Below are 20,426 nucleotides of genomic sequence, written 5' to 3' on the forward strand. Positions count from 1 at the left end.
TGCGGTGCAGGACTGGGAGGCGTAATATAAGCAGTAGAGAAAAAACAAGCTTCAGACAGACTCGGTTTACCATTTGAAGCGCCCACAAAAAAAAAACAGACAAAGTGCATGTGAAGCCTGGTGGAAGTGTAGTTGGAAATAAATATGCTCTCTTAAGAGACCTGCACATAAGTAAATTATGCACTCCAATGCACTTGCAATAGAGCCTTCCAAGAGAGTATGTTCGAACCTTACAAATGCATGTAAGCACTATAAGGTATTGCTTGGAAATGTGCCTGCTCTTCTCTTTGCAGCTGTTCCTACAATGCTGACTACAGCGTGTTCAAGGGGTCCTGCTAGTCTTATTTTCTTCTTTTTCTTGTATGAGGCAGCCGTACAAACACACCAAAGAAAATCATCTCTATGTAACTCGAAGGCCAGATGGATACAAACATGTGTGCCACTTTTTAGTTATTGCAGACGACGTACGCTGCTCTTTTTGGGTCTGCAGGTTTCTGTTTCTACGGGCATAATAGGAGTGGCATAACAGAGGCCTCTACGGGGCCCCCCTCAGCACAGTACTCAGGCCTGAGAACTCTAGATTCAATCCAGAGCGGGAGACCCTCCATGTACCTAGCAGGGGGGGACCCGTCAACTTTCGTTACAACACTGGCCCTCTGATGTTTACCCTGGCACTTTATACTGAAAATGCCTTTGTGCTACAACCCCAAACAAAAGAATGTGCATGTCTGGAGAAAGAATGGAAGCCACACAGGAAACCAGCTTCAGGGCCTATAGAGCAAAGGGATCACAAATTAAGCTCAACATGCCAGGTATTTAGAACATTAGAGCAGCTCCTGCCTCAGCAGCGCTCAGGCTGTAACTACTGACAAGAACCAACAGACTTTTCTGGCGCCCCCTACTTGTTGTTCTGGGCACCTGCTCAACAATCAGTTTTGGAGAAGCATAGTTTAACCCTTTATGTTTTACTTCTGTTTTTCTTTTAACATTTTGATGGGAGTACATAATAATCATGAGTAGTCCACACTCACGTTTATTCTGTGGGACTAATTTAGTACTAAAAGGGTTAAAGTTCAAGATGTCAAAGTAATTCTTGAATTAATATAATTATCCATGTATGTTAGAAATGTAACTGACAACTTTGAATCTCATATTGACATCAGGTATAGTGTGTTTATTTAATATGCATAACATGGTGACATCTTGAGGGCAGGTAAGTAGCTGACAGCGCTCGCACTTTACCTGGGTCAGAAGTCATTCCCCCATCAGATAATATGTGCTTAAATAATTTAAGTTTGGTCTTGTGTAACTCCCACTTTGCTGCATTCAGAGTGAGACCCGCATCAGCAAGTAACTGGCACACTTTTCTGTGGCTCCAAATCCCAAAATGTAATTACTGTAATTAAAAGCATGCATGACAGGTTGAATTATTAGACATATAACATCCTGAGAGATTGTCTCTGTGTTATGGCGCAACACAGTATTTCTTCTTTCAGCTTTGCGAGCAGATTCTGGTCGCTTTTCAAATGTGCTCCTCTGTAAAGCCTTCAACGTCTTTGTGGCCAGTACATTGGCTGCAGCGGGGCTTCAACTCCATACACACCAACCTTGAAATGCTTCTCATCGTTTTGGGCGAACATGGCACATACTAGCAGTTTGCTGTTTCGTTGCAAACTCTTAGGGAGAGGTGACTCGTTTCTTCGGGTATGTATCCCCTACTCTTCGCCAGATGTATCATTCTCCCCAGCCATGCAGCATGCAAATGAATATACCAGACATGGAGCTCTGTAACAAATGCCTTTATTCCTCAGCACACGATCACACACTGCACTCTGATTACGTCATAACTGTTAATGACCACACCTTTTTACCTTCAAGCAAGTTATTTAATCCCTCTTTTGAGTCAGCCGAGAACTGTGAGGGTCGTAGCACACATAGTCTCACATTGCTACACACACTTACACACCTACCAATACTTTGTGAATTTGCTGGCTTAAAAACAATCAACGACAACCAATTTTAAGAGGAAAGGCTGTGACTGTCCACCCAACAATTCAAATATACTGGAAGTACAATATTTTAAACTGGCAACTTTGTGAAGCTGTATTTTTGAGTTTATAGTTAATTTTGATGAACATAACTTGTTTCTAAAGCAATAAATATAAAATACAAAACTTGTAATGAAACACGTCATGAAACATACCACAAATAACAATAATTAAACTAACAAATGGCACATTGAAAGCAATAAAACAAATGTATTGCACACTGTACAAGTGGGGGAGAGAGCAATAGACATAAAAAGTGCAAATCGCCTGATAACACAGGCTCGATTTTGGTTAGATATATATAATTGTATAGTGCTTCCCTAGTCCCAAAAGGAAATTTCAAAGAAATAAATTAAAAAATCCGTTAATATGTGTGTAAAGGTCCAGAAAAAATGGACGTTTAGCAGCGTCAAGAATCTTAAGAAAATATTTTCCATTTAAGTAGTTCACACCAAAAACTGAATGGTTGCTTACATAAAGTAGCGTTAGTAAATAATAGAGCTGGCATAATTATTCCATAACTGAGCTCCGCCCAAGTTGGGGGTCCCAAACATAAAATGAGGGGACCAAAGGAGGGGGAAGGGAAATTATCTACAAGAGAGTGCCAGTCCCAGCGACTGCTAATGGTATTAGAAAATGCTGGGAAGAGGATTGAAGCATACTCTGAGATCACCAACACGTCCAGCATGTTTTGCTGTCCCCCTGTTCCCTAACTGCAGTACCACTAGAAAGATGTGGCTGGGGAGGTTCAAAATATGCGGGAAGGTGAACTAAATTACACGTCAAGAAAAGGCAAATTATACAACGTGATGCAGCCTATTTATTACTTCATTAGTTTGCCATTGGCACACATGTGTTCACTGTGTGGACAAAGGTTTCACCCCATAACAGTGCGATTTAACACCTAAAACAGCAATAAGCAACAGGTAGGTGTTCAGTCAACCTCTATGAAGGACCTTCAACTGCTCTGTGACATGTGATGCAATTTAAAAAAATGTGGTCCGTATAACCTGGAAATAATTTTTTTGTTAAAATCTGATGAGGGACTATTTGCATATGCGGCAAACACAAACATTTGTCGAAAATGCAGCAGCTGCCAATTTACATAATTCCCGTGGCCTTTTCTAACTGTCATACTTTAACAGAAGGAGTTGCAAAAGGTGATTGGAAAACAGATCATCCTTTCAAAGAGCAACTGGAAGTCGAAAGCTCCCCACCCACATCCTGTAAGTATTCTCTCTCTCACGCCATGGCTGGTTTTACTATTCTCTTTATCCTGGACAAGCCCCACCACCACCACAGGTGTTGAATGTGGCACAGTAACATTGTTTTTTTGTAAGTAGCCCTGCACTTTTATCAGTGGGTCAATGTATACGACCCCTTAAAATGTACCTCTAAACACACCACTGTGGCTGCCTTTGCTGGGAGCAGCAAGGGGTCCCCAGCAGCCTTGTTCCTCAGATCCCCTCACAAATATACAAATTATAAGTAAAGGGCCCCTTATAATAAAATGAGCTATCAAGGAGGCAAGGTTGCCGTGGATAAAACGTACAACAGTGAATTAATACTGTTCACCCAAGTAAAAATCACCAGAAAGATATTTGTCCTGTGAGTGGTAGTTGTTTGGTGCCAACAAATTAATCTAAGAGTGAATGGATAAAGAAATTGCCATGAAGATGCACCAATATGAATGCTTACATGGCAGTAGTGAATGCCAATTTTGCACTGGTACTAGGTATTTTAAATCAGTTTTGAGCTGACATTTGCACCAAATGACATTTACAAAATTTTATTGGTCAGTGTGTTTAAAATATCGACCTGAAGTCTGGCTTGACAGCACAGCTGTTTGACAGATCTACTGTTACCAATTCTGTAAACACTGTATAGAGTGAGTCTTGGGAGTGGCACACTCCTCTCTCACCTCATTCTATTGCCCATTTGATGTATCCTGCCACCTCCTGTTGAATGCTTACATTTCAATGCAAATGTTATACATTTTTTTAAATCAGTGGTGGTTGATGATCTTTGAAAGGGGTTGGTCGTCGTACCTGCCCTAAACTGATTGAGTCAGTGAAACAACTGAGTCCCGCTCAAGGGTTGGCCGAAGAGTTTTCTCACAAAAAAACATAATATATGGGTTAAAAAGTGCATTTTGTTGCAAAAAGTTCCCCTCACATTTAAAAAAGCTTATCCAATTGAATGACACAAAATATTCCAGTATGTTTATGATGTATCAAGCAAATCCAGATGGATGGAGCAAGCATGTTTTTGAACTTGGAAGCTGGGAAGAGAGCATCGCGATAACTGGCCTGTGAATAAGGGTGGGAGAATAAAGACCATATCAGCTGCTTACCTGTGTCCTACATTGTCAATGTTGTGTGCAGCTGGAGAACGACTACAATATTGATCAGACGCAATTAAAATACACACGAAGTCCTCTGTTGCCTGGCTGTAATGGAGTACATGCAAGGCTTGTGAAAACTAAGTGCCACGCCTCCGCACCAAGCCAATCGAAGCCCTGCTCTCATGCTGTCTATAATAGTAAACAGCTGTGCTAGGATTGGCTGGAACAGCCGAACATAACGCTCCTCCTAGACTGATGGGACTGTGTCTCTACTTCCCCACCAAGCCAATAGTAGCACTGCTCTCATACTCTCCATAATAGTAAACAGCAGTGGTAGGATTGGCTGAGAAAGGTGAATCCAACGCTCCTTCCTAGACGATCAGACTGTGTCTATGCTTCCTCAGCTCCCTGACAGTGCTGATTGTGGAAGCCTGAACTGCGCAAGGTAGGCTGGCCACAGCAAGATACGCTTAATTTGACATGCGCAGTTCAGTTACACAGCCTCAGCTGACTCCCCTAATCAATCATGCCTACTGCGGGGAGAGACGGGCCCGTGGTAGTCCCTCCCCCATTCAGAAAGCAATGAATGTCATGAGGTACCATACGGATAAAGTATTTTAATTTCGATTTTTATTTTTTAATAGAGAGTCAGGAATGTTGTGGCACCAGTGGTGGTAGGGGGTCAACGCCCCTAAGCTACTCATGGCGTAACCGCTCCTGTTTAAAATATATATAGAGAGAACACATTTTGAAGTGACATATCCTCTTTCACCTCATGTTATTGGCTGTTTGATAAATAATTCCACCTCTGTGGAATACTTTCAATGCATTGGAGACTATTTATATCTCAATTGTACCCTCAAGCGCCACATATGTTGCGACATTGAATCCTTAATCCCACACATGCATGCATACATAGAGCATGATGCTAATGTTCCTACAAAATTGCACGACCATAGTGTAAAAGTGCACAGATAACATTAACCATGACTGCTGCTATGTTTGATATCTGTTCCATAAAGTTTCAATTGTTTGTGATACAGCAAGAGAACCTCAACACAACAATTGACTATTTTTCATCTGTGTTTGGACTGGTGTAGGGCTTCTCCATTGTGAAGAATTGCATGTTGGGATATGTTTTGCACCCCGTACCACAGATGAAGTCCTAAAGCACTTTAAGGTGAACGAGAAGAAGGTTACTCCCTTTCTTGCACTTGTTTGGAGGCGCGTGAGTTCATGAAGTAGCCTGTAAGAGAAGAGCTTTGATGTCAATCATGTTGTTAGAGGGGGGGCTCCATAGGCGTTGCAGCGAACCTGTCGCTGCACCTCCGGTTTGCGTGCGGTGAGGCAGAAGTGGTCAGTGAAGCAGCATAATGCCTCGGTTGCGGAGACATACTAATTATCTGTAAAATGCGTCATATTTGATCCCTTGCAGAGATGCGTTTAGAACGGGAGACCATACGTCGAAATCCAATCAAGATAGTTGGTTAATACACCAGCTACCATGATCTCAGAAAAACCTCTAGGCTAAAATTCAAGCAATAACGACTTGATCTTTCATGCTTCCGAAGTATTTGAAATTAGTTTCATTAATTTTGGGGAAATTATTAGCACATATTCAGTTTTCCAAAGAGCATTTAAAAATGTGACCGGTACATGGTACATTACACAAAGGTAGCTACACAAAGGTCTCAGAAGCAAAACGATGGCCCCGTGACGCTATTGGAGGACTTATTTTATTTTATGCCAGCTGAAAATAAAAAGCATTATTTTTGGCATCATGTTTAAGTTCCTCTGCCTTCTCTGAATAGATCAAGGTCAGTACTCCCACCTTTGAACCTGTTCACTAAACTATCTGCCATGCTGCAACTGCTATGTATCTTTTCCCCCAAATTCCTGCAAGATTTATGAAGTTCGGAGAAGCCGTTGAAAATATTGGTGATTTTGGAATTGTTCAAACATATTTACCCACTCACACTGGAGCATATCAGTAGGGCTGTACCATGGGATCAACACGATTGTATTAAATGTTATCCCTGTGAACGCTTCTAAATCTTAATTCACTTATATTCAAATGGAGCAAATTTCCATTTCCAACCTGACGTCATTGTTGCTGCTCATTGGTATTCATAGAAGGCCTAGGACCAATGGCAGTTTTCTGTCTATTAAATATCTTCTGATTTCTCTGGATTTACTTAAACCCTGCCTGAAAGTGTGAAACGTTCACTAAAGTGTCTTGTATCATGAGCACAAAATGCGATATTCATATTTTTCTGCCCATGCTGAATGATGGATGGGTAGTGAAGTTAGTAGGTAGAAAGACAGACAGACAGCTAGATCGATAGATAGGCAGACAGATAATTTAGAATTTTAAGAAATGAAAACTTGAAACTATGTATACACAATACATTAAAAAGGACAGTTTCACGAATTAGCAAAACCATGCTGTGAGGTAGTGTTTGAGGTTGTGGAATACTTCTGTGTTGATTGTTCTTAACACACTCTAGACATATATGCACTGTGGCCCTTTTCATCTTTCCACTTTTGTCCCTGAATATTGTCACAAGAGCTGTCTTCACTCAGACAAGTTTCAGTAAATGGTTCTGATTCGTCATCGCACTCTGCCTTTGAAAGCAGCTCGTCCCAATCTTCGATCTCAGAGTTGTCCAACACATCGCCAATGTGAGTGTTCGTTGCTACTAGAAGGCACATGCTCTGTTTTTTTAATTCTGATGAAGACATCAGATATGGAGTCTGTAACTGAGGACAAATGTCTTGCTGTGAGTGATTTATGGCACCACGTTGCATATTGGTCCAAATATCTCCTTTTGCTACTAATGTCAAATTGGAAGGTGACAGAGTGGCAACTCCCAACCCCCCTGGGACTGGCATAGTTGTATGAGGGACCTGGCAAAGGCATGGCAGACTGGTGTGTTTGGAGTATGCCTCCACCAACCTCCTTTCCTCCATTTCAAGGCCTTTTGGAGGCAAAATATTTTTAGTAAACAATTCACATAATGAATTCTCTGTAGATTCCACTTCATAAGGTTCTTTTAGATTTGTGTTTTCAACATTAAGCAATCCCGAGGGTTCCAAAGCTGGCGCACTGTCAGTTGACTCTGAATCATTGCTTCTAATGGAAGGCAGTGTCCTGTAAGGGTATTTCTTTGTCTCATTGGGGTCTTCGCTGGGTGCGTTACATTTAGGGTAATGGTGCTTTACACTGTAACCCCTGCAACTGCTACTGGTTTCTTCATGGTCGTCTAGTGATTCATAATATCCATTATCAACATTCCGTAAAGGTGGATCACTTATGGATAATTGGGATAAATTCAAGAGTAAATCATTTGGATCACATATATATGGTTGCAGGGAATGCTTGTCGATTGATAAATCCTATTTGTGAAAAAAAGAGGAATAACAATTAATAGGTCCCTGCTTCTGGAGTAATAAAGACACATTAATTTGATATTAAGCCTTCAAAGAAGCACTCACACATTTTAAGTTTTTGTATATCTCTTTTTAAAAATGTTAAGCCCACAGCTCCAACAACACAGGGCTAACGTAAATAATTGCTATAAGAAAACACTTATGACTCCATTAAAACCTCCGGTGTACCTTATTATCAATTAACACAATTCGGATGGAATTCAATTAGACAGAAATGTATCAACTGATCCTGTTAGAAAATACTAATGAATGCACAACAATAACTTAACATGCTAAAATATTTTGTAGTAGCTCCGTAGAATATACTCCTTCCATTTACACTACTTACCTACTTCAGATTTCAGAAGAGCCATCTGTTTAGTTTACGACCCTTTACAATTTCATATCAATGGAATCTATGAAATCTCAAGTAGGCTGCCACAATAGATTTAAAATACAAGTCCCCCTACTTTTTATAATAATAGTTAAAGTATTTTATTCTTGTTGAAAGGCTGCGGTAATGATGAAGCAGATAAACTGCTGAATCCTTGTAGCTGACACATAAAACTGATTTCAACACTTTTGAGATAAAAATGACAAACATGTACAAATAGTGCTAAAAATACATTGGAGAATCATGAAAAACAGATCATGAAGACTTAGGACCTTATTATGATGGTGGTCGGACGAGCATTTGGCTGCCAATATTGCGGGATGGATACTGGCCGACATGTAGTCAAATTATGATTCGACTGCCGCGCAGGCAGTCAGATATATGATGTTTTCTATTGCGGCTTTTGCAGCGGCCCAGAAAATGCACAAGCCACAATAGAAATAGACCTGGCACAAGGTCCATGGATGTCTAGGGGGCACCACATGCACCCCCCAACACCATAGCAGAGGCCAACAGGGGCCCTATTAGGTGCCCCCAAAGTCCTTTCCGTCTGCCTGTACATGGCAGTCGGACCATCATGTACAGGCTGAGGTAAACGGACTTTGTAACCCCTTCGGTGGTGCCTGAGTAGGCACCGCCCCTGTTTTTGGCATTACGTTTGCGCCTGTAAGAAAATGAGCAGTCTGTCCCTACGACCGATGCCTACGACTGCCGTATCATAATCCGACGGTTGGACTGCTTCTATGGATGGTGGTGGTCTCACTGCCATCTTAATGAGGCCCTAACGTACTGCATCATAAAAGCATGCAGAAGAAGAGTAGTATAGATAAAAGCATTAATTTGAATAACATAGGTTCGTGATTTACTAAATTGGGTTGGTATGTTTAACGTGTAGTAGAAAAATGGAAGTGATGGAAGTCTCATTTTAAAACTCCATGCTTTGCATACGTGAAAATGTGCACCAAGTGGTGAAAGGGAAACGGATGCTGCACATTTATTATAAGATTAAATGTTTTTACATTTTCAGAGAATAATATTCATATATGTACTAATGAGAATTTCCAGAAATTAAATTGATATGCTATGTTTTGAAATATTTTTATACACTAGTACTTCGAAAATGTAGTTATAAGTCATAGTTACTTGTGCTAATTACAATAAAACTAAATTGTTATATGAGTGCAATTGAGTTTAAAGAAATATATATGGATCTCAAAACTCTAGAAGGAAATGTATATTTAAATTATTTTATTCAATTTAGACCTGCATTTTCCTTACTTACTTGCATTTCATTCCCATGGAAAGGCTTCGTCAACTTACATTGTGAAATGAAACTATGTTTTATAGAGAAAGTTCCCAAGCACATACTAGGACTACTTGCAGACTTTTTGTTACTTTGGGAAGATCTGCCATGAGAAACTGTCTTTTGAACTTACTCATGTGCTTTTGCAAAAGAACCATTGTTAAAATCATATACACAGGATGGTTCGATGGCTTACGTGATGGTCACTACCTTTTTACTGTATAATATGTGTCTTCTTTATGTTGCAGAACAATCACCCTATACAAAGCGACCAATGGACTGAAGATGAGGTGACCCAGGAGATGTCACCCCAGAATTTATGGACTATTATACACTGTGATGAAGCAACAGAGTTGTTGGAGACCCTTATAATTTTCTTTGGAGATAATGCTTTTTTGCAGACTGAGAGACATCACTTGCTCCTTGAGGACTGTATTGTCTGGCATATGTGCTGTGTGCCCTATTCCCCAACTTCTTTCCTTCGTGGGAGAGACCCTTTGAGCTGTGATGGTTCATGAACTTTCCTGAACTTTCCTTTTTGGTAATCGATGGCCCACAAAAGAATACATTTGATTATTCTGTACTCCTAGAAGAAATAAATGCCGGATATTGATGTATTTACTCTTCTTAAATTTACTGATAAAACTAAACCATCCTCAAATTCAGTTTCTGTCTCTCTATATCTCATCTGGACAACTGATTATAATGTTAATATTCTGCATAACTCTGAGTGATTGGTTTGTATGATTTGAGTCTGACTGAATTTCTTCAGGAGATTTGGTCCAGCTGTGATAAATCTGTATTTGTATTGTGTAGTGTTCAGGGGTTATACATATGAATCTAATTACTAGTTTGTAGGACAGTTATTCAATTCTTGAGTCTCATTGGATAACTGGATTGGATCTCCTGTATCCAACACCTCTCAGCATGATTCAAGATCCATCAGAGGACCAAGTAAATGATACTTGAAATGTAGTGTCAAACGAAAAGGTGATAAAATGTAAATGGGCCTAGTGGTGCTACACACACTATGAGGGGTGGAGAGCACAAAACAACACATACAACAAACCAGAAAAACTCATCTGTTTGGAAAAACTGCCCTCACTCACATACCGAAGTATGTGACATGCTTCATCATTGGGCCTGCTTACAATACGCCCTGGTGTAGCCACACTCAGGGCGAAGCATAAGGGAGGGGTAAAAAAATAAAATACACACAACACAACGTAAGACCACAGAACTCAACACGTAACATACAAAGTGATAGAACAGTGCATATCACCAAGTGATTGGAACTAGTGATGCGACATAAAGTGCAGTTGAATGAGGATGTGATTTAAAACTGGTTAAAGGATACCAAACCAAACTTTATTCCAAGGTTCCCCCACCAGGATTAAAAAGAAAAAGGATGGGTAGTGCCTCAAAGAGAAAGTGAAGTTTCTCAAAACACCCCTCCTGGTACTGCTAGTGTCAACATGTTTCGACCGACTTACTGTGCCTGCACAGGCCACCCCTGTCTTCTTCAGGACTGATGTCGCTCCCAGTACCTCTTAAGGCCCCCCCGTAATTCGGTTGGTATGCCACAAAGAACATGAGCCGGTCTATTTAGATCCTGGCCCCTTTAGTCACGTGTGTGGAGAGTGCTCCCAATGTTGTAGGAGAACATAAACAAGTTTATATAATATATAAGCTCAAAATGATGTCTGGCAGGAGGGTATCCCAGGAGCACAACAGTTCCGTAGGCTTGCCCTGTTTCCTCTGCCTGTGAACCGAATCACCGTGAAGATGACACGTGATCCGTATAGTTAGTATTTTAAGTTTTCTCATTGGATAACTGGATTGGATCTCCTGTATCCAACACCTCTCAGCACGATTCAAGATCCATCAGAGTACCAAGTAAATGAAACCTGAAATGTAGTGTCAAACGAAAAGGTGATAAAATGTAAATGGGCCTAGTGGTGCTACAACAGTAACTATTACTTTTATTGCATGAGTAAACGTGAATTCTTACCAATCAAATAAGCAGGTTTCAATACTGTGACTTTCTCCTCTAGTAGATGGTTGGTTAGTGGTCCCCATCACAGTCCCTTTCTCACTTGACTTATAATTGTTTATTGTATTGTATTCAATTCTATTCTCTGCATTTGTAGAATGTGCTATTCTGGTTCAATGGGAATCAGTGGATGATACCAAGGAAGGTGGGAATAAAATATTAGTTTTGAGCAGGAAAGTTTTCAGTGATTTGCGGAATGCTTAGGGCCTTATTACGAGTACACTGCTGTACTTGTGTGGGTGGCGGTCTGACCACCGCCATACTGCGGTTCTGCCAGCAGTATTCTAAGTGTGGCGGTCCGACCACCATGAGACCGACAGCTTCACCAGGATCAAGGATCCCCCAGTCTGCAACCGGCCTGAATATGCTGCGGGTGCGGCTGCCAGCACCGCAGAGCAAATACGAGTTTCATTTTCACCGCTCTTTTCATGGCAGTGACCCTCCATGATGATGGTGGTGGAAAGGCAACTAAGGGGGGGCCCCTGCTGGATCTGGGCCTGTGGATGCTTGCATGGGGGGCACATGTGCCCCCTGTAATTTCACCCCCCGTTATTGCACAGTGTGGCATGTGTGCATGCCACACAGTGCAGGAATGTGGTGCAAACACTGTCACAACAGCAGGCTCTGTGTTAGGCTCTGGAGGCAGTATTGAACCACCTATGGATAAATTGACTTTTGTGAGTACTTTTAGTAAAAAATCCAATAACATCCCAAAGATAGTGCGGAGACGCTGGCGTATCTTGAACCAAAATAAGGACAAAATTGTACAACCTTCCTTTGCCTTTAAGAGGGCAACCAGCATAAGAGATCGTTTGGTTCATACACGCCCAAAGGAGGCGCCCAAAAGGATGATTGGTACTTTATGGAACCTCCCAGCTGCAGTAGGCCATCACCCTTGTGGGGTCTGTTCCGTCTGTCCCCAAACCAGGCATTCCGTGTGTGTGGACATTGGCACGGACCGTCCATGGGAACAGAAATGTTTTTCTAACTGTAATAGTTTGAACCTCATCTATCTTTTGACTTGTCCTTGTGCTATTAGATATGTGGGCATGACCGCACGAAAAGTAGGGATTCAAATGCTTGAGCACAAGAGTTCTTTCCGTTGCAGAAAAACCATCACAAGGCTCACTAAACACTACATAGACAAACAACATGGTGAAGAGGACTTCCAATGGACAGTATTGAAAAAAACGGTAATTCCATCTCACATAAGTGATGTCTCAAGGTATTTATTCCAAAAGGAGCGGAAATGGATTTTCAAACTTTGCTCTGATACCTTTGGGGCTGAACGACAATATCCCTTGGTCAAGTCTAAAAGGTTCATTCTTTACATCTTGAACATGAGATCTATACTGACCTTCAGGTAATGTGGTGACTCGAGACCGGGCCACTTTCATCGGCCATTTATACACTACTGACATGCCGAGTCAAAGTGCACAGTCAAACGGCGGATTGACAACGAGGCTGTTTGTAGGCATTGCTCACTGCAAGCTCTCGTTTTCACTGCAGACTGAGCATGGTGTAGAGATGACTAACTTTGATTATTTCAGTTATTAGAGCATATATTGTCACCTCTTTTGTTACACACCGTTGAAATTGAGTTTGATTACCTGCCGGTTTAATTTGGCATATTCTGGAGAACGGAATTTTTGGTATTTGATGTCTCCTTTCTGAGTACACACAATATGATAAATACATTTGGCAGTCATCATTAGCATCCTTCCCTATGAACATTTACTAGTCTTTATATATACATCGTGTTACCCACTTACTTATCTGCCTCCACATGTAGGGCAGTTTCATAACATATGTTGGATGAGTGGTTTAGTTATCCTGCCCTTTAGTCTTTACACGACTTACATTGAGAGCTGTTTGTGTGAATATCCTATCTTTCGATCTTTAAGGCAATAGGGATCATCCAAACTACAATATGCCGCCATTATGATGCCTTTCCGTAGTTTTGGGGGCTGTTCCATAAACCACGTGACCCGGATCGCGCTGAACTACACGCGCTATTTTTAATGACGTCATCTCGTAGTCGCGCGTCTCGTGAGCACGTCACCGTTAGTTTGCTTTGTTTGCACTACGCTTTATCAGAATACTTCGCAGGATGACTGAAACAGAAGGTATTTTACACCGAGTGATATCGAAGGCGACTGCTTGCTAAGTATTGAGTCATAGTCTTAACAGATGCACAGATATTTAAAGGAGCCTCCTCCCTCGGTCAGGTGCCTCCCCCTAGACTCAGAGCAGTCTCGAGGTACCGACGGATCGGTAGGCTCGAGCATACATGATTTTCAAACAAATGGCCATTACATCTATAGGACTTGCTTCCTTTTTAAACACACCACTTTCAAATATAATGTTTGGAAGGATTTGGGACTCTTGTTGTATCTAGTAATTGTTCAGTAGATACTGAATCAAGTGTCAGAGCATAATTAGCTGAGATAACCGACTAGAGGTTCGGTTAACAGCATATCCTCTATTTTTGTTGAGGTTGTTTTTGCGGGGGCGGGGGGGTGATTGAGTGATCATTAGCTGTCAAAGACAGATTGCCTCCTGGACAGTTCTTTAAGAAACAGAGATTTGTGCTGTAGGTCTCATGGTGAAATCTATTATCTTTCAAGTCCATGGTTCCTCTCGTTGCATCTCTTTGTTTTATATTACTGTTTACGGTGCGGGGCCTCCACACTCTGAGCATGGTCCAGGTGAGATGAGGTCCAGTCCCCGGTCAAGCTGGGTGAGCGAATTTACATTCATTAGATGTGGTATTTTTGATTATAAAAGGTACTCGAAGAAGTAACTAGAGACTTATAATGGTTTATTTTGATTTATTACAGATGATATTTACATCCCTTGATGTGGAGGATCTGATTTTGTTGGTTTTCACTTAAATCACAGCAAGACCCTAGAATTTAGATGTGCTTAATTTCACCATTGCAGTAGCAATTGTATAAGAGCAGAGGCCCTGAAGAAAGCTTTGGGACCAGTGGCCCACTCGGCTGAAACATGTTGGCCTTTTTTTGGCAGTAATTTGTTTAATACTGCAGTTTGCACTGTTCTGTTTTTTAATTAGGGGGTTGTTGTCTGCATTCTGAATAAAAGTTCCATATTGGGGCACACCACCCTATTTTAACTTCACCACTTTTCCTTGCACTGCTTTCCCTTTCTGCTTTTTCCAGTGGGTAATTACAGTATTACTCACTTAACTTTTCTAGAGTGAATTAGGGCAAGATCAAGCCTTCTATATATCGGTATGGCGTGCTCTATGATAAAGAGACCCATCACCCCTCGAACTGGCTAACCAAATGATAATATTGATCACCATGATGAGTTGATGGTCACCCAGAATCTGTTATAGGCCGATCCTTACCAAATATCACTTATAGTCTCAAGTTTCTTCTGTTTGAGTTTCTGGTTTTTGATGTAACGTAGGCTAACACTTTACCAGAAGGAGAGTGCCTTTGATGAGCCTGAATTGAGGCTTTTAGACCCCTGGTTCATTGTGTTGTTTACAAGGCTCTCCTATGAGCCTAACAGCCCACCGCTGTGAGACCGCCGCATCACCACCACAGCACCGCATGCCATAGATTACACTCGGGCTTGGCGATCCTCCTGTTAGCACGGAGGTGGTGGGATGACAGAAGGACTGCTCAACTCGTAATTAGGGCCTAAGTAATAATAAGGTGATGTGATAAAAAAGAGAAAGGAATTCCGTGTTTTGGCACGAAATATGAATTTTTTTGGGATTTCTTTTTATAATTTAACCCTCAGAAACAAATGTTTTGCTTAATTTAATATACTCTCAATAATATTTTTTTATTTTAAATTATTCTCAATTCTATTAGATTTTATATTTAAAATAAATATCCTAAATTATGAAACATTAATATTAACATAAAAATATGTTTACAATTTTTTTCAAAAAACGTTTAATACATTTTCACACTGTTCCCTATACTGGAGTCTCCACCAAGTGTGCGGAATGCCAAATATGGTTGTAAAATCCTTATTAGAAATAACATTACAGTTATATATAACTTTTTACTGACTTCTCTCCCCTTTTCAGGAGTGTGTACATGTAAGTCTACTTATTTGAGTAACTTTACACTCGTAAATGGTAAACAGTCAAAAGTAGAATTGGTATTCAAAAGTGTAAGAGTAAATTTACTTGTAGTAAATATAGACATGTAGATTTACCTTTATGAATAGGAACTAATATGTTAAGGAATTGGTAGCCTGTGAAGAGAGGAGCAAAATTGTGTGATAGAATAGTGACAGGGAACCTTGAAAATAAAGCAGTCTCTACATTCTAAATTCAAGACACACGAGAAAGGTAGAAGGAAGACCAATACATAGAGATTTATAGTAATCCAGGCTAGCATGAACAATGGCTTGAATAATAATCTGACATACATTGTGAAGCAAGAAAGGGGTAAACTTATGAAGCAAGAAAAGATATAAAAAAACAAAAATAGGAAATACGACTGAGTTAACGAGAGAGTGGCAGGACTTTATCCAGCGGAAAACTACTGACAAGGCAACAAAAGATCGTGTGGGTCCCAGTCTGAAACGCTGCCAGTCAGATGCCCAATTAGTGTAATTCAACAACTAGGACTACAGTGTTGATCTTAAGAACACTGAAATTCATCCAAGAAAGAACCAAAGTGACGCAGCTCTGAAAACTGATGCAATTGACATGTGAACAACCGTTTTGTTCTGACCAGGATCTCTGTGTCATTGGTGTATAAAACCAAGGAGAGACTAAAAGTATGTGTGAGATTAGCAATTAGAATGACATAGGCAAAGATATGAGAAGAGAGACTAAAAGAATGTGTGAGGTTAGCCATTAGAATGACATAGGCAAAGATATCAGAAGAGATGATAGACAATCCCTGAAGGGCCCCATGATGCACACCGAGTAAATGAAAGTAAATGAAAGTGGAAATTAGCACGATGGAAAACCTAGGAGTGGTCACTCAGTTAGGGCCTGATTTACAGTTTGCCAGACAGGAAACTCAACCACAATAGATTACTGTGCTTGCCAAAACCTCGTTCTTCCCACCTTATTGCAGATGGCCGGACCTTAAGTATTTTGCTGAAATAGCCCTGATTGGCTCTGTCCATGGAATACTTCCTCTCATGGCCCAAAGAAGGAGAGACCATCGCAGAAAGGACATTAACCTGTCAATTCTATTTAAGGTTGACAGTGTGCTACCTTATTTTCCTTGTCTGTTACCATCAGTAACAACCTGGTGGTGAGGGACAGGAAGAGAACAATAATGACCCTCACACTCTAGGAGAAAGCTCCGAGGTTGTTTGGGTTATTGGTGTTTTGTTTTTCAGAGAAAAAATTCCCATGACATTATAGGAGACAGTATCAAAGGCTACAGATAGGTCTTTAAGGATCAATACCACTGATTTGATTCCATTAGGGCTTTTTTAATAGTAGTACAACTAAGGGCTGTTTCCAGTCTTGAAGGAGCGAGTGGCATGTTAACTAGGGGTTACAAAAATAAGTAAGCAAGGGGGAGACAAACGATGGTAGATGGTTGATTATTGATCTTCACCACACTACCTTTCTCAATTGCTCTGATACTCGTTTATTCCACATTAAAACAGTGGATTTTAAGAAGAGGTAGACACCGTGGGGAAGGAGATTGTAAAGAGTAAGAAGGACAGTAAGAATGTTTTTATTTTAATGACAATAGATGTAATCTAGCTGGTGCATGGCACAGTGAAATAAATAGAGGCTCTCATAATGATGTGTTTAATAACTGGAAACTAATGGAGAGAGGAATGAAATAGTGTGATTCATGAGGTACAGGATCCTGCGGGGTCAAAAACTCAGGTGAGCACCTTTGCAAAAGCAGGTCGTTTTGTAATCGGTAATTATGATGTCTCCACAATACGTTTTGGGTCCTTCTCTGCTACGGCCACCTGGCCCACCCACACAAGAGAGGTACCATTTTTATCAAAAGGCTTTGGGAAATGTGGGGTGAGTAGAATTTTTTGTGGATCCACACAGAACCCATCACAGAACTTTGAGGAAAATTTGTTTTTTTACAAAGTTTGAGGGTTGCAAGGGATTCTGGGTAACAGAACTTGGTGAGAGCCACTCAAGTCACCCCATCCTAGATTCCCCTGGGTGTCTCATTTTAGAATTTTAATCGTTTTGCTAGGTTTACCTAGGTGCTAGTAGAGCTAAGGTTCGAAATCTACAGCTAGGCACTGTGCCAAAAAAAAGGGTAAATTTTCACAGTAAACATGTGGTGTGTCCATGTTGCGTTTTGGCCTGTTTCCTGTTGCGGGCACTTGGCCTACCCACACAAGTGAGGCACCATTTTCATCAGGAGACTTTGGGGATTGCAGTGTGTGGTAGACTTTTGTGTTTTCATGCAGTTTCCAGAACTTTCCATCACAAAAATGTGAGAAAATGTGTTTTTTGTGACAAAGTTTAAGGATTGCAATGGATTCTGGGTAACAGAACCTGGTAACAGAACCTGGTGGGAGCCACACCATTCACCCTCTACCGACACAAGTGAGTTAACATTTTTATTGGAAGACTTTGGAGAATGCAGGGTGGGTGGAATTTTGTGGATCCACACAGATACCAGAACTTTCTATGACAGAAATGTGAGGAAAATATGTTTCTTTTTAAGTTTGAGGTTTGCAAGTGTTTCTGGTTAACAACCTGCTGAAAGCCACACAAGTCACCCCATCCTGGATTCCTCTGGGTGTCATATTTTCAAATTTTATAGGTTTTCTGGGTAACTGAACCTGGTGGGAGCCACACCAGTCACCCTCTCCTGGATTCCCCTGGGTATCTAGTTTAAAAAAAAAAAATAGGTTTGCTAAATTTCCCTAGGTGCCGACAGAGCTGGGGTAAAAATCCACAGCTACACACTTTGAAAAAAAAGGGTCACTTTTTACTGTAAAAATATGGGGTGTCCATGTTGCAGTTTTTTTTACAAAATTCAAGGTTTGCAAGGCATTCTGGACGACCGAACCTGGTGAGAGCCACTCGAGTAACCCCATTCTAGATTCCTCTGGGTATCTAAGTTAAAAAAATGTATAGGTTTGCTAGGTTTCCCTATGTGTTGGCTGAGCTAGGGTTCAAAATCCACCCCTAGGCACTTTGCACAAAAAAAAGGGCCTGTTATAACTGTAAAAATGTGGGGTGTTCATGTTGCTTTTTTGGACCGTTGCCTGTCGCGGTCTCTAGGCTTAGCCACACAACTGAGGTACCATTTGTATTGGGAAACTTTGGGGAATATAGAATTGTATAGCAACTGTTATTACCTATTGACTTTCTATGCATTTCTGCCTTCCAAATGTAAGACAATGTGTTAAAAAGAAGTCACTTTGAAAAATGTCCTATAATTCAGATGCTAGTATGGGTACCCACAATTTAATTTGGCGATCTGCAAATAGCTACTGCTTCTAAACTCTATAGTTTTTTTCAATGTCAGAAAACCACAGGTGTCCTTGATACCTATTTTCCACGCTTTATATTTTACCAAATGAATTGGTTACCCGTTACACAATGAAAAACCATTGCAAGATGCAGCTCAGTTATTGGCTCTGGGTTCCTCAGGTTCTTGGTGAACCTACAAATCGTATAAATCCTTACAACCAGAAGGGTCCTGCGGATGTAACGGTATATTGCTTTAAAAAATCTGTCATACTTAGCAGAAGTTACAGATGAAAATGTTGGCACACATGGCTGTTTTCCACTCTTTTTCAAATTTCCTTTTATTTTCAACTGTTAGTTTATATAAAAAGATCAGAAGGATCTACACAAATGACTCCTTGCTGAATTTAGAATTTTGTCTACTTTTCAGAAAGGTATAGCTTTCCAGGATACATTATTGCTTTCACACCCATTTCTACCAGTAACTGGAAGGAGGTTGAACATACAAAAAGTAGCAAAAATAGGCAATGTCCCAGTAAAATGCCAAAACTGTGTAAAAATGTTTTGTTTGCTGACAAACATCTGCCTGTCCCTGAAAGCTGGGAAGATGGTGATTTCAGCACCACAACCCTTTGTTGATACCACTTGAAGGGAAAAAAACAGACGCTTTCCTCTGAAGCACTTTTACTCCATTTAAAAAAAGAATGCAGCTGTATTTTAGCTCATCTCTGGGTGCCCTCCAAGGAAATCCACAAACCCTGGGTACCTTTGAAATCCCCATGGTGTTGGAAGAAAAGGATGCACATTTAGCATGGATACCGTATGTGGACAAAACGTTACAGGGGCCTAAGGCAAACTACCCCAAATAGTCAATAAAAGGCTTCACACAAGGGGGAAAAGGGCCTAGCAGTGAATGGGTTAATTACATTAGACTGGCAGCCAACAACAGACCTAAGAGAAATGTGCTTATCTTGTACAGATTGGCCCAAATTTCTTAAAATAATTAAATGTGTGTACATACCAAAGAAGCTGGAAGTTTTACTCTGGGAAGTGTTTTAAATTTCATGATCAGACAGATGACCCCCACAATAACCACAACGAGAATAACTGATATTGCCAACAGTAAACTCCAATCAGTATCTAGGTCAGGAAACAAATGAACAACACAGAGGGTTGATGAAAGACATTTTCAGGAGAAACAAACATGCAATGTTGAAAGGTTTTATGTGATACTTACTTTTTTGATTCAGTTGTAGACACAATGGTTCAGAAAATGGGCTAAGCTTTTCTTTCGTCCCAATAAATGTTGTCCTGGCAACCATGCAGTAATTGCCATGAAGTCCTGCAATACTTATATTCACCTCCTCATACATTAGATGAGCTTCTGATATCTGTGGAAGAAGGTGCCAGATTTGCCAAAGTTGAAAACTCAAAGCTTAAC

At 40.6% G+C, this 20,426-nt stretch overlaps 1 protein-coding gene across 2 annotated transcripts in view; it reads right to left on the bottom strand.

Moving 5' to 3' along the window:
- Positions 1-1,784: 1,784 nt before the first annotated feature.
- The window catches only part of IFNLR1 (interferon lambda receptor 1), a 336,403-nt gene continuing 317,761 nt past the window's right edge, over positions 1,785-20,426 (bottom strand). The window contains exons 5-8 of one of the 2 annotated variants that reach the window (XR_013608730.1): positions 20,223-20,376; positions 20,007-20,125; positions 3,929-7,788; positions 1,785-3,890 (exon numbers count right to left, since the gene is read on the bottom strand). Coding sequence is in view for 1 of the 2 variants with exons in the window: in XM_078681256.1 (XP_078537382.1) it covers positions 6,886-7,788; positions 20,007-20,125; positions 20,223-20,376 (1,176 nt within the window). In the remaining variant the exon portion in view is untranslated. Of the gene's footprint in view, positions 7,789-20,006; positions 20,126-20,222; positions 20,377-20,426 lie in introns of both variants that reach the window. The other variant, XM_078681256.1, reaches the window with a different exon arrangement.

This window comes from Lissotriton helveticus, chromosome 3_1 (assembly GCF_964261635.1).
Source record: "Lissotriton helveticus chromosome 3_1, aLisHel1.1, whole genome shotgun sequence".
Classification (NCBI taxonomy): Eukaryota; Metazoa; Chordata; class Amphibia; order Caudata; family Salamandridae; genus Lissotriton; species Lissotriton helveticus.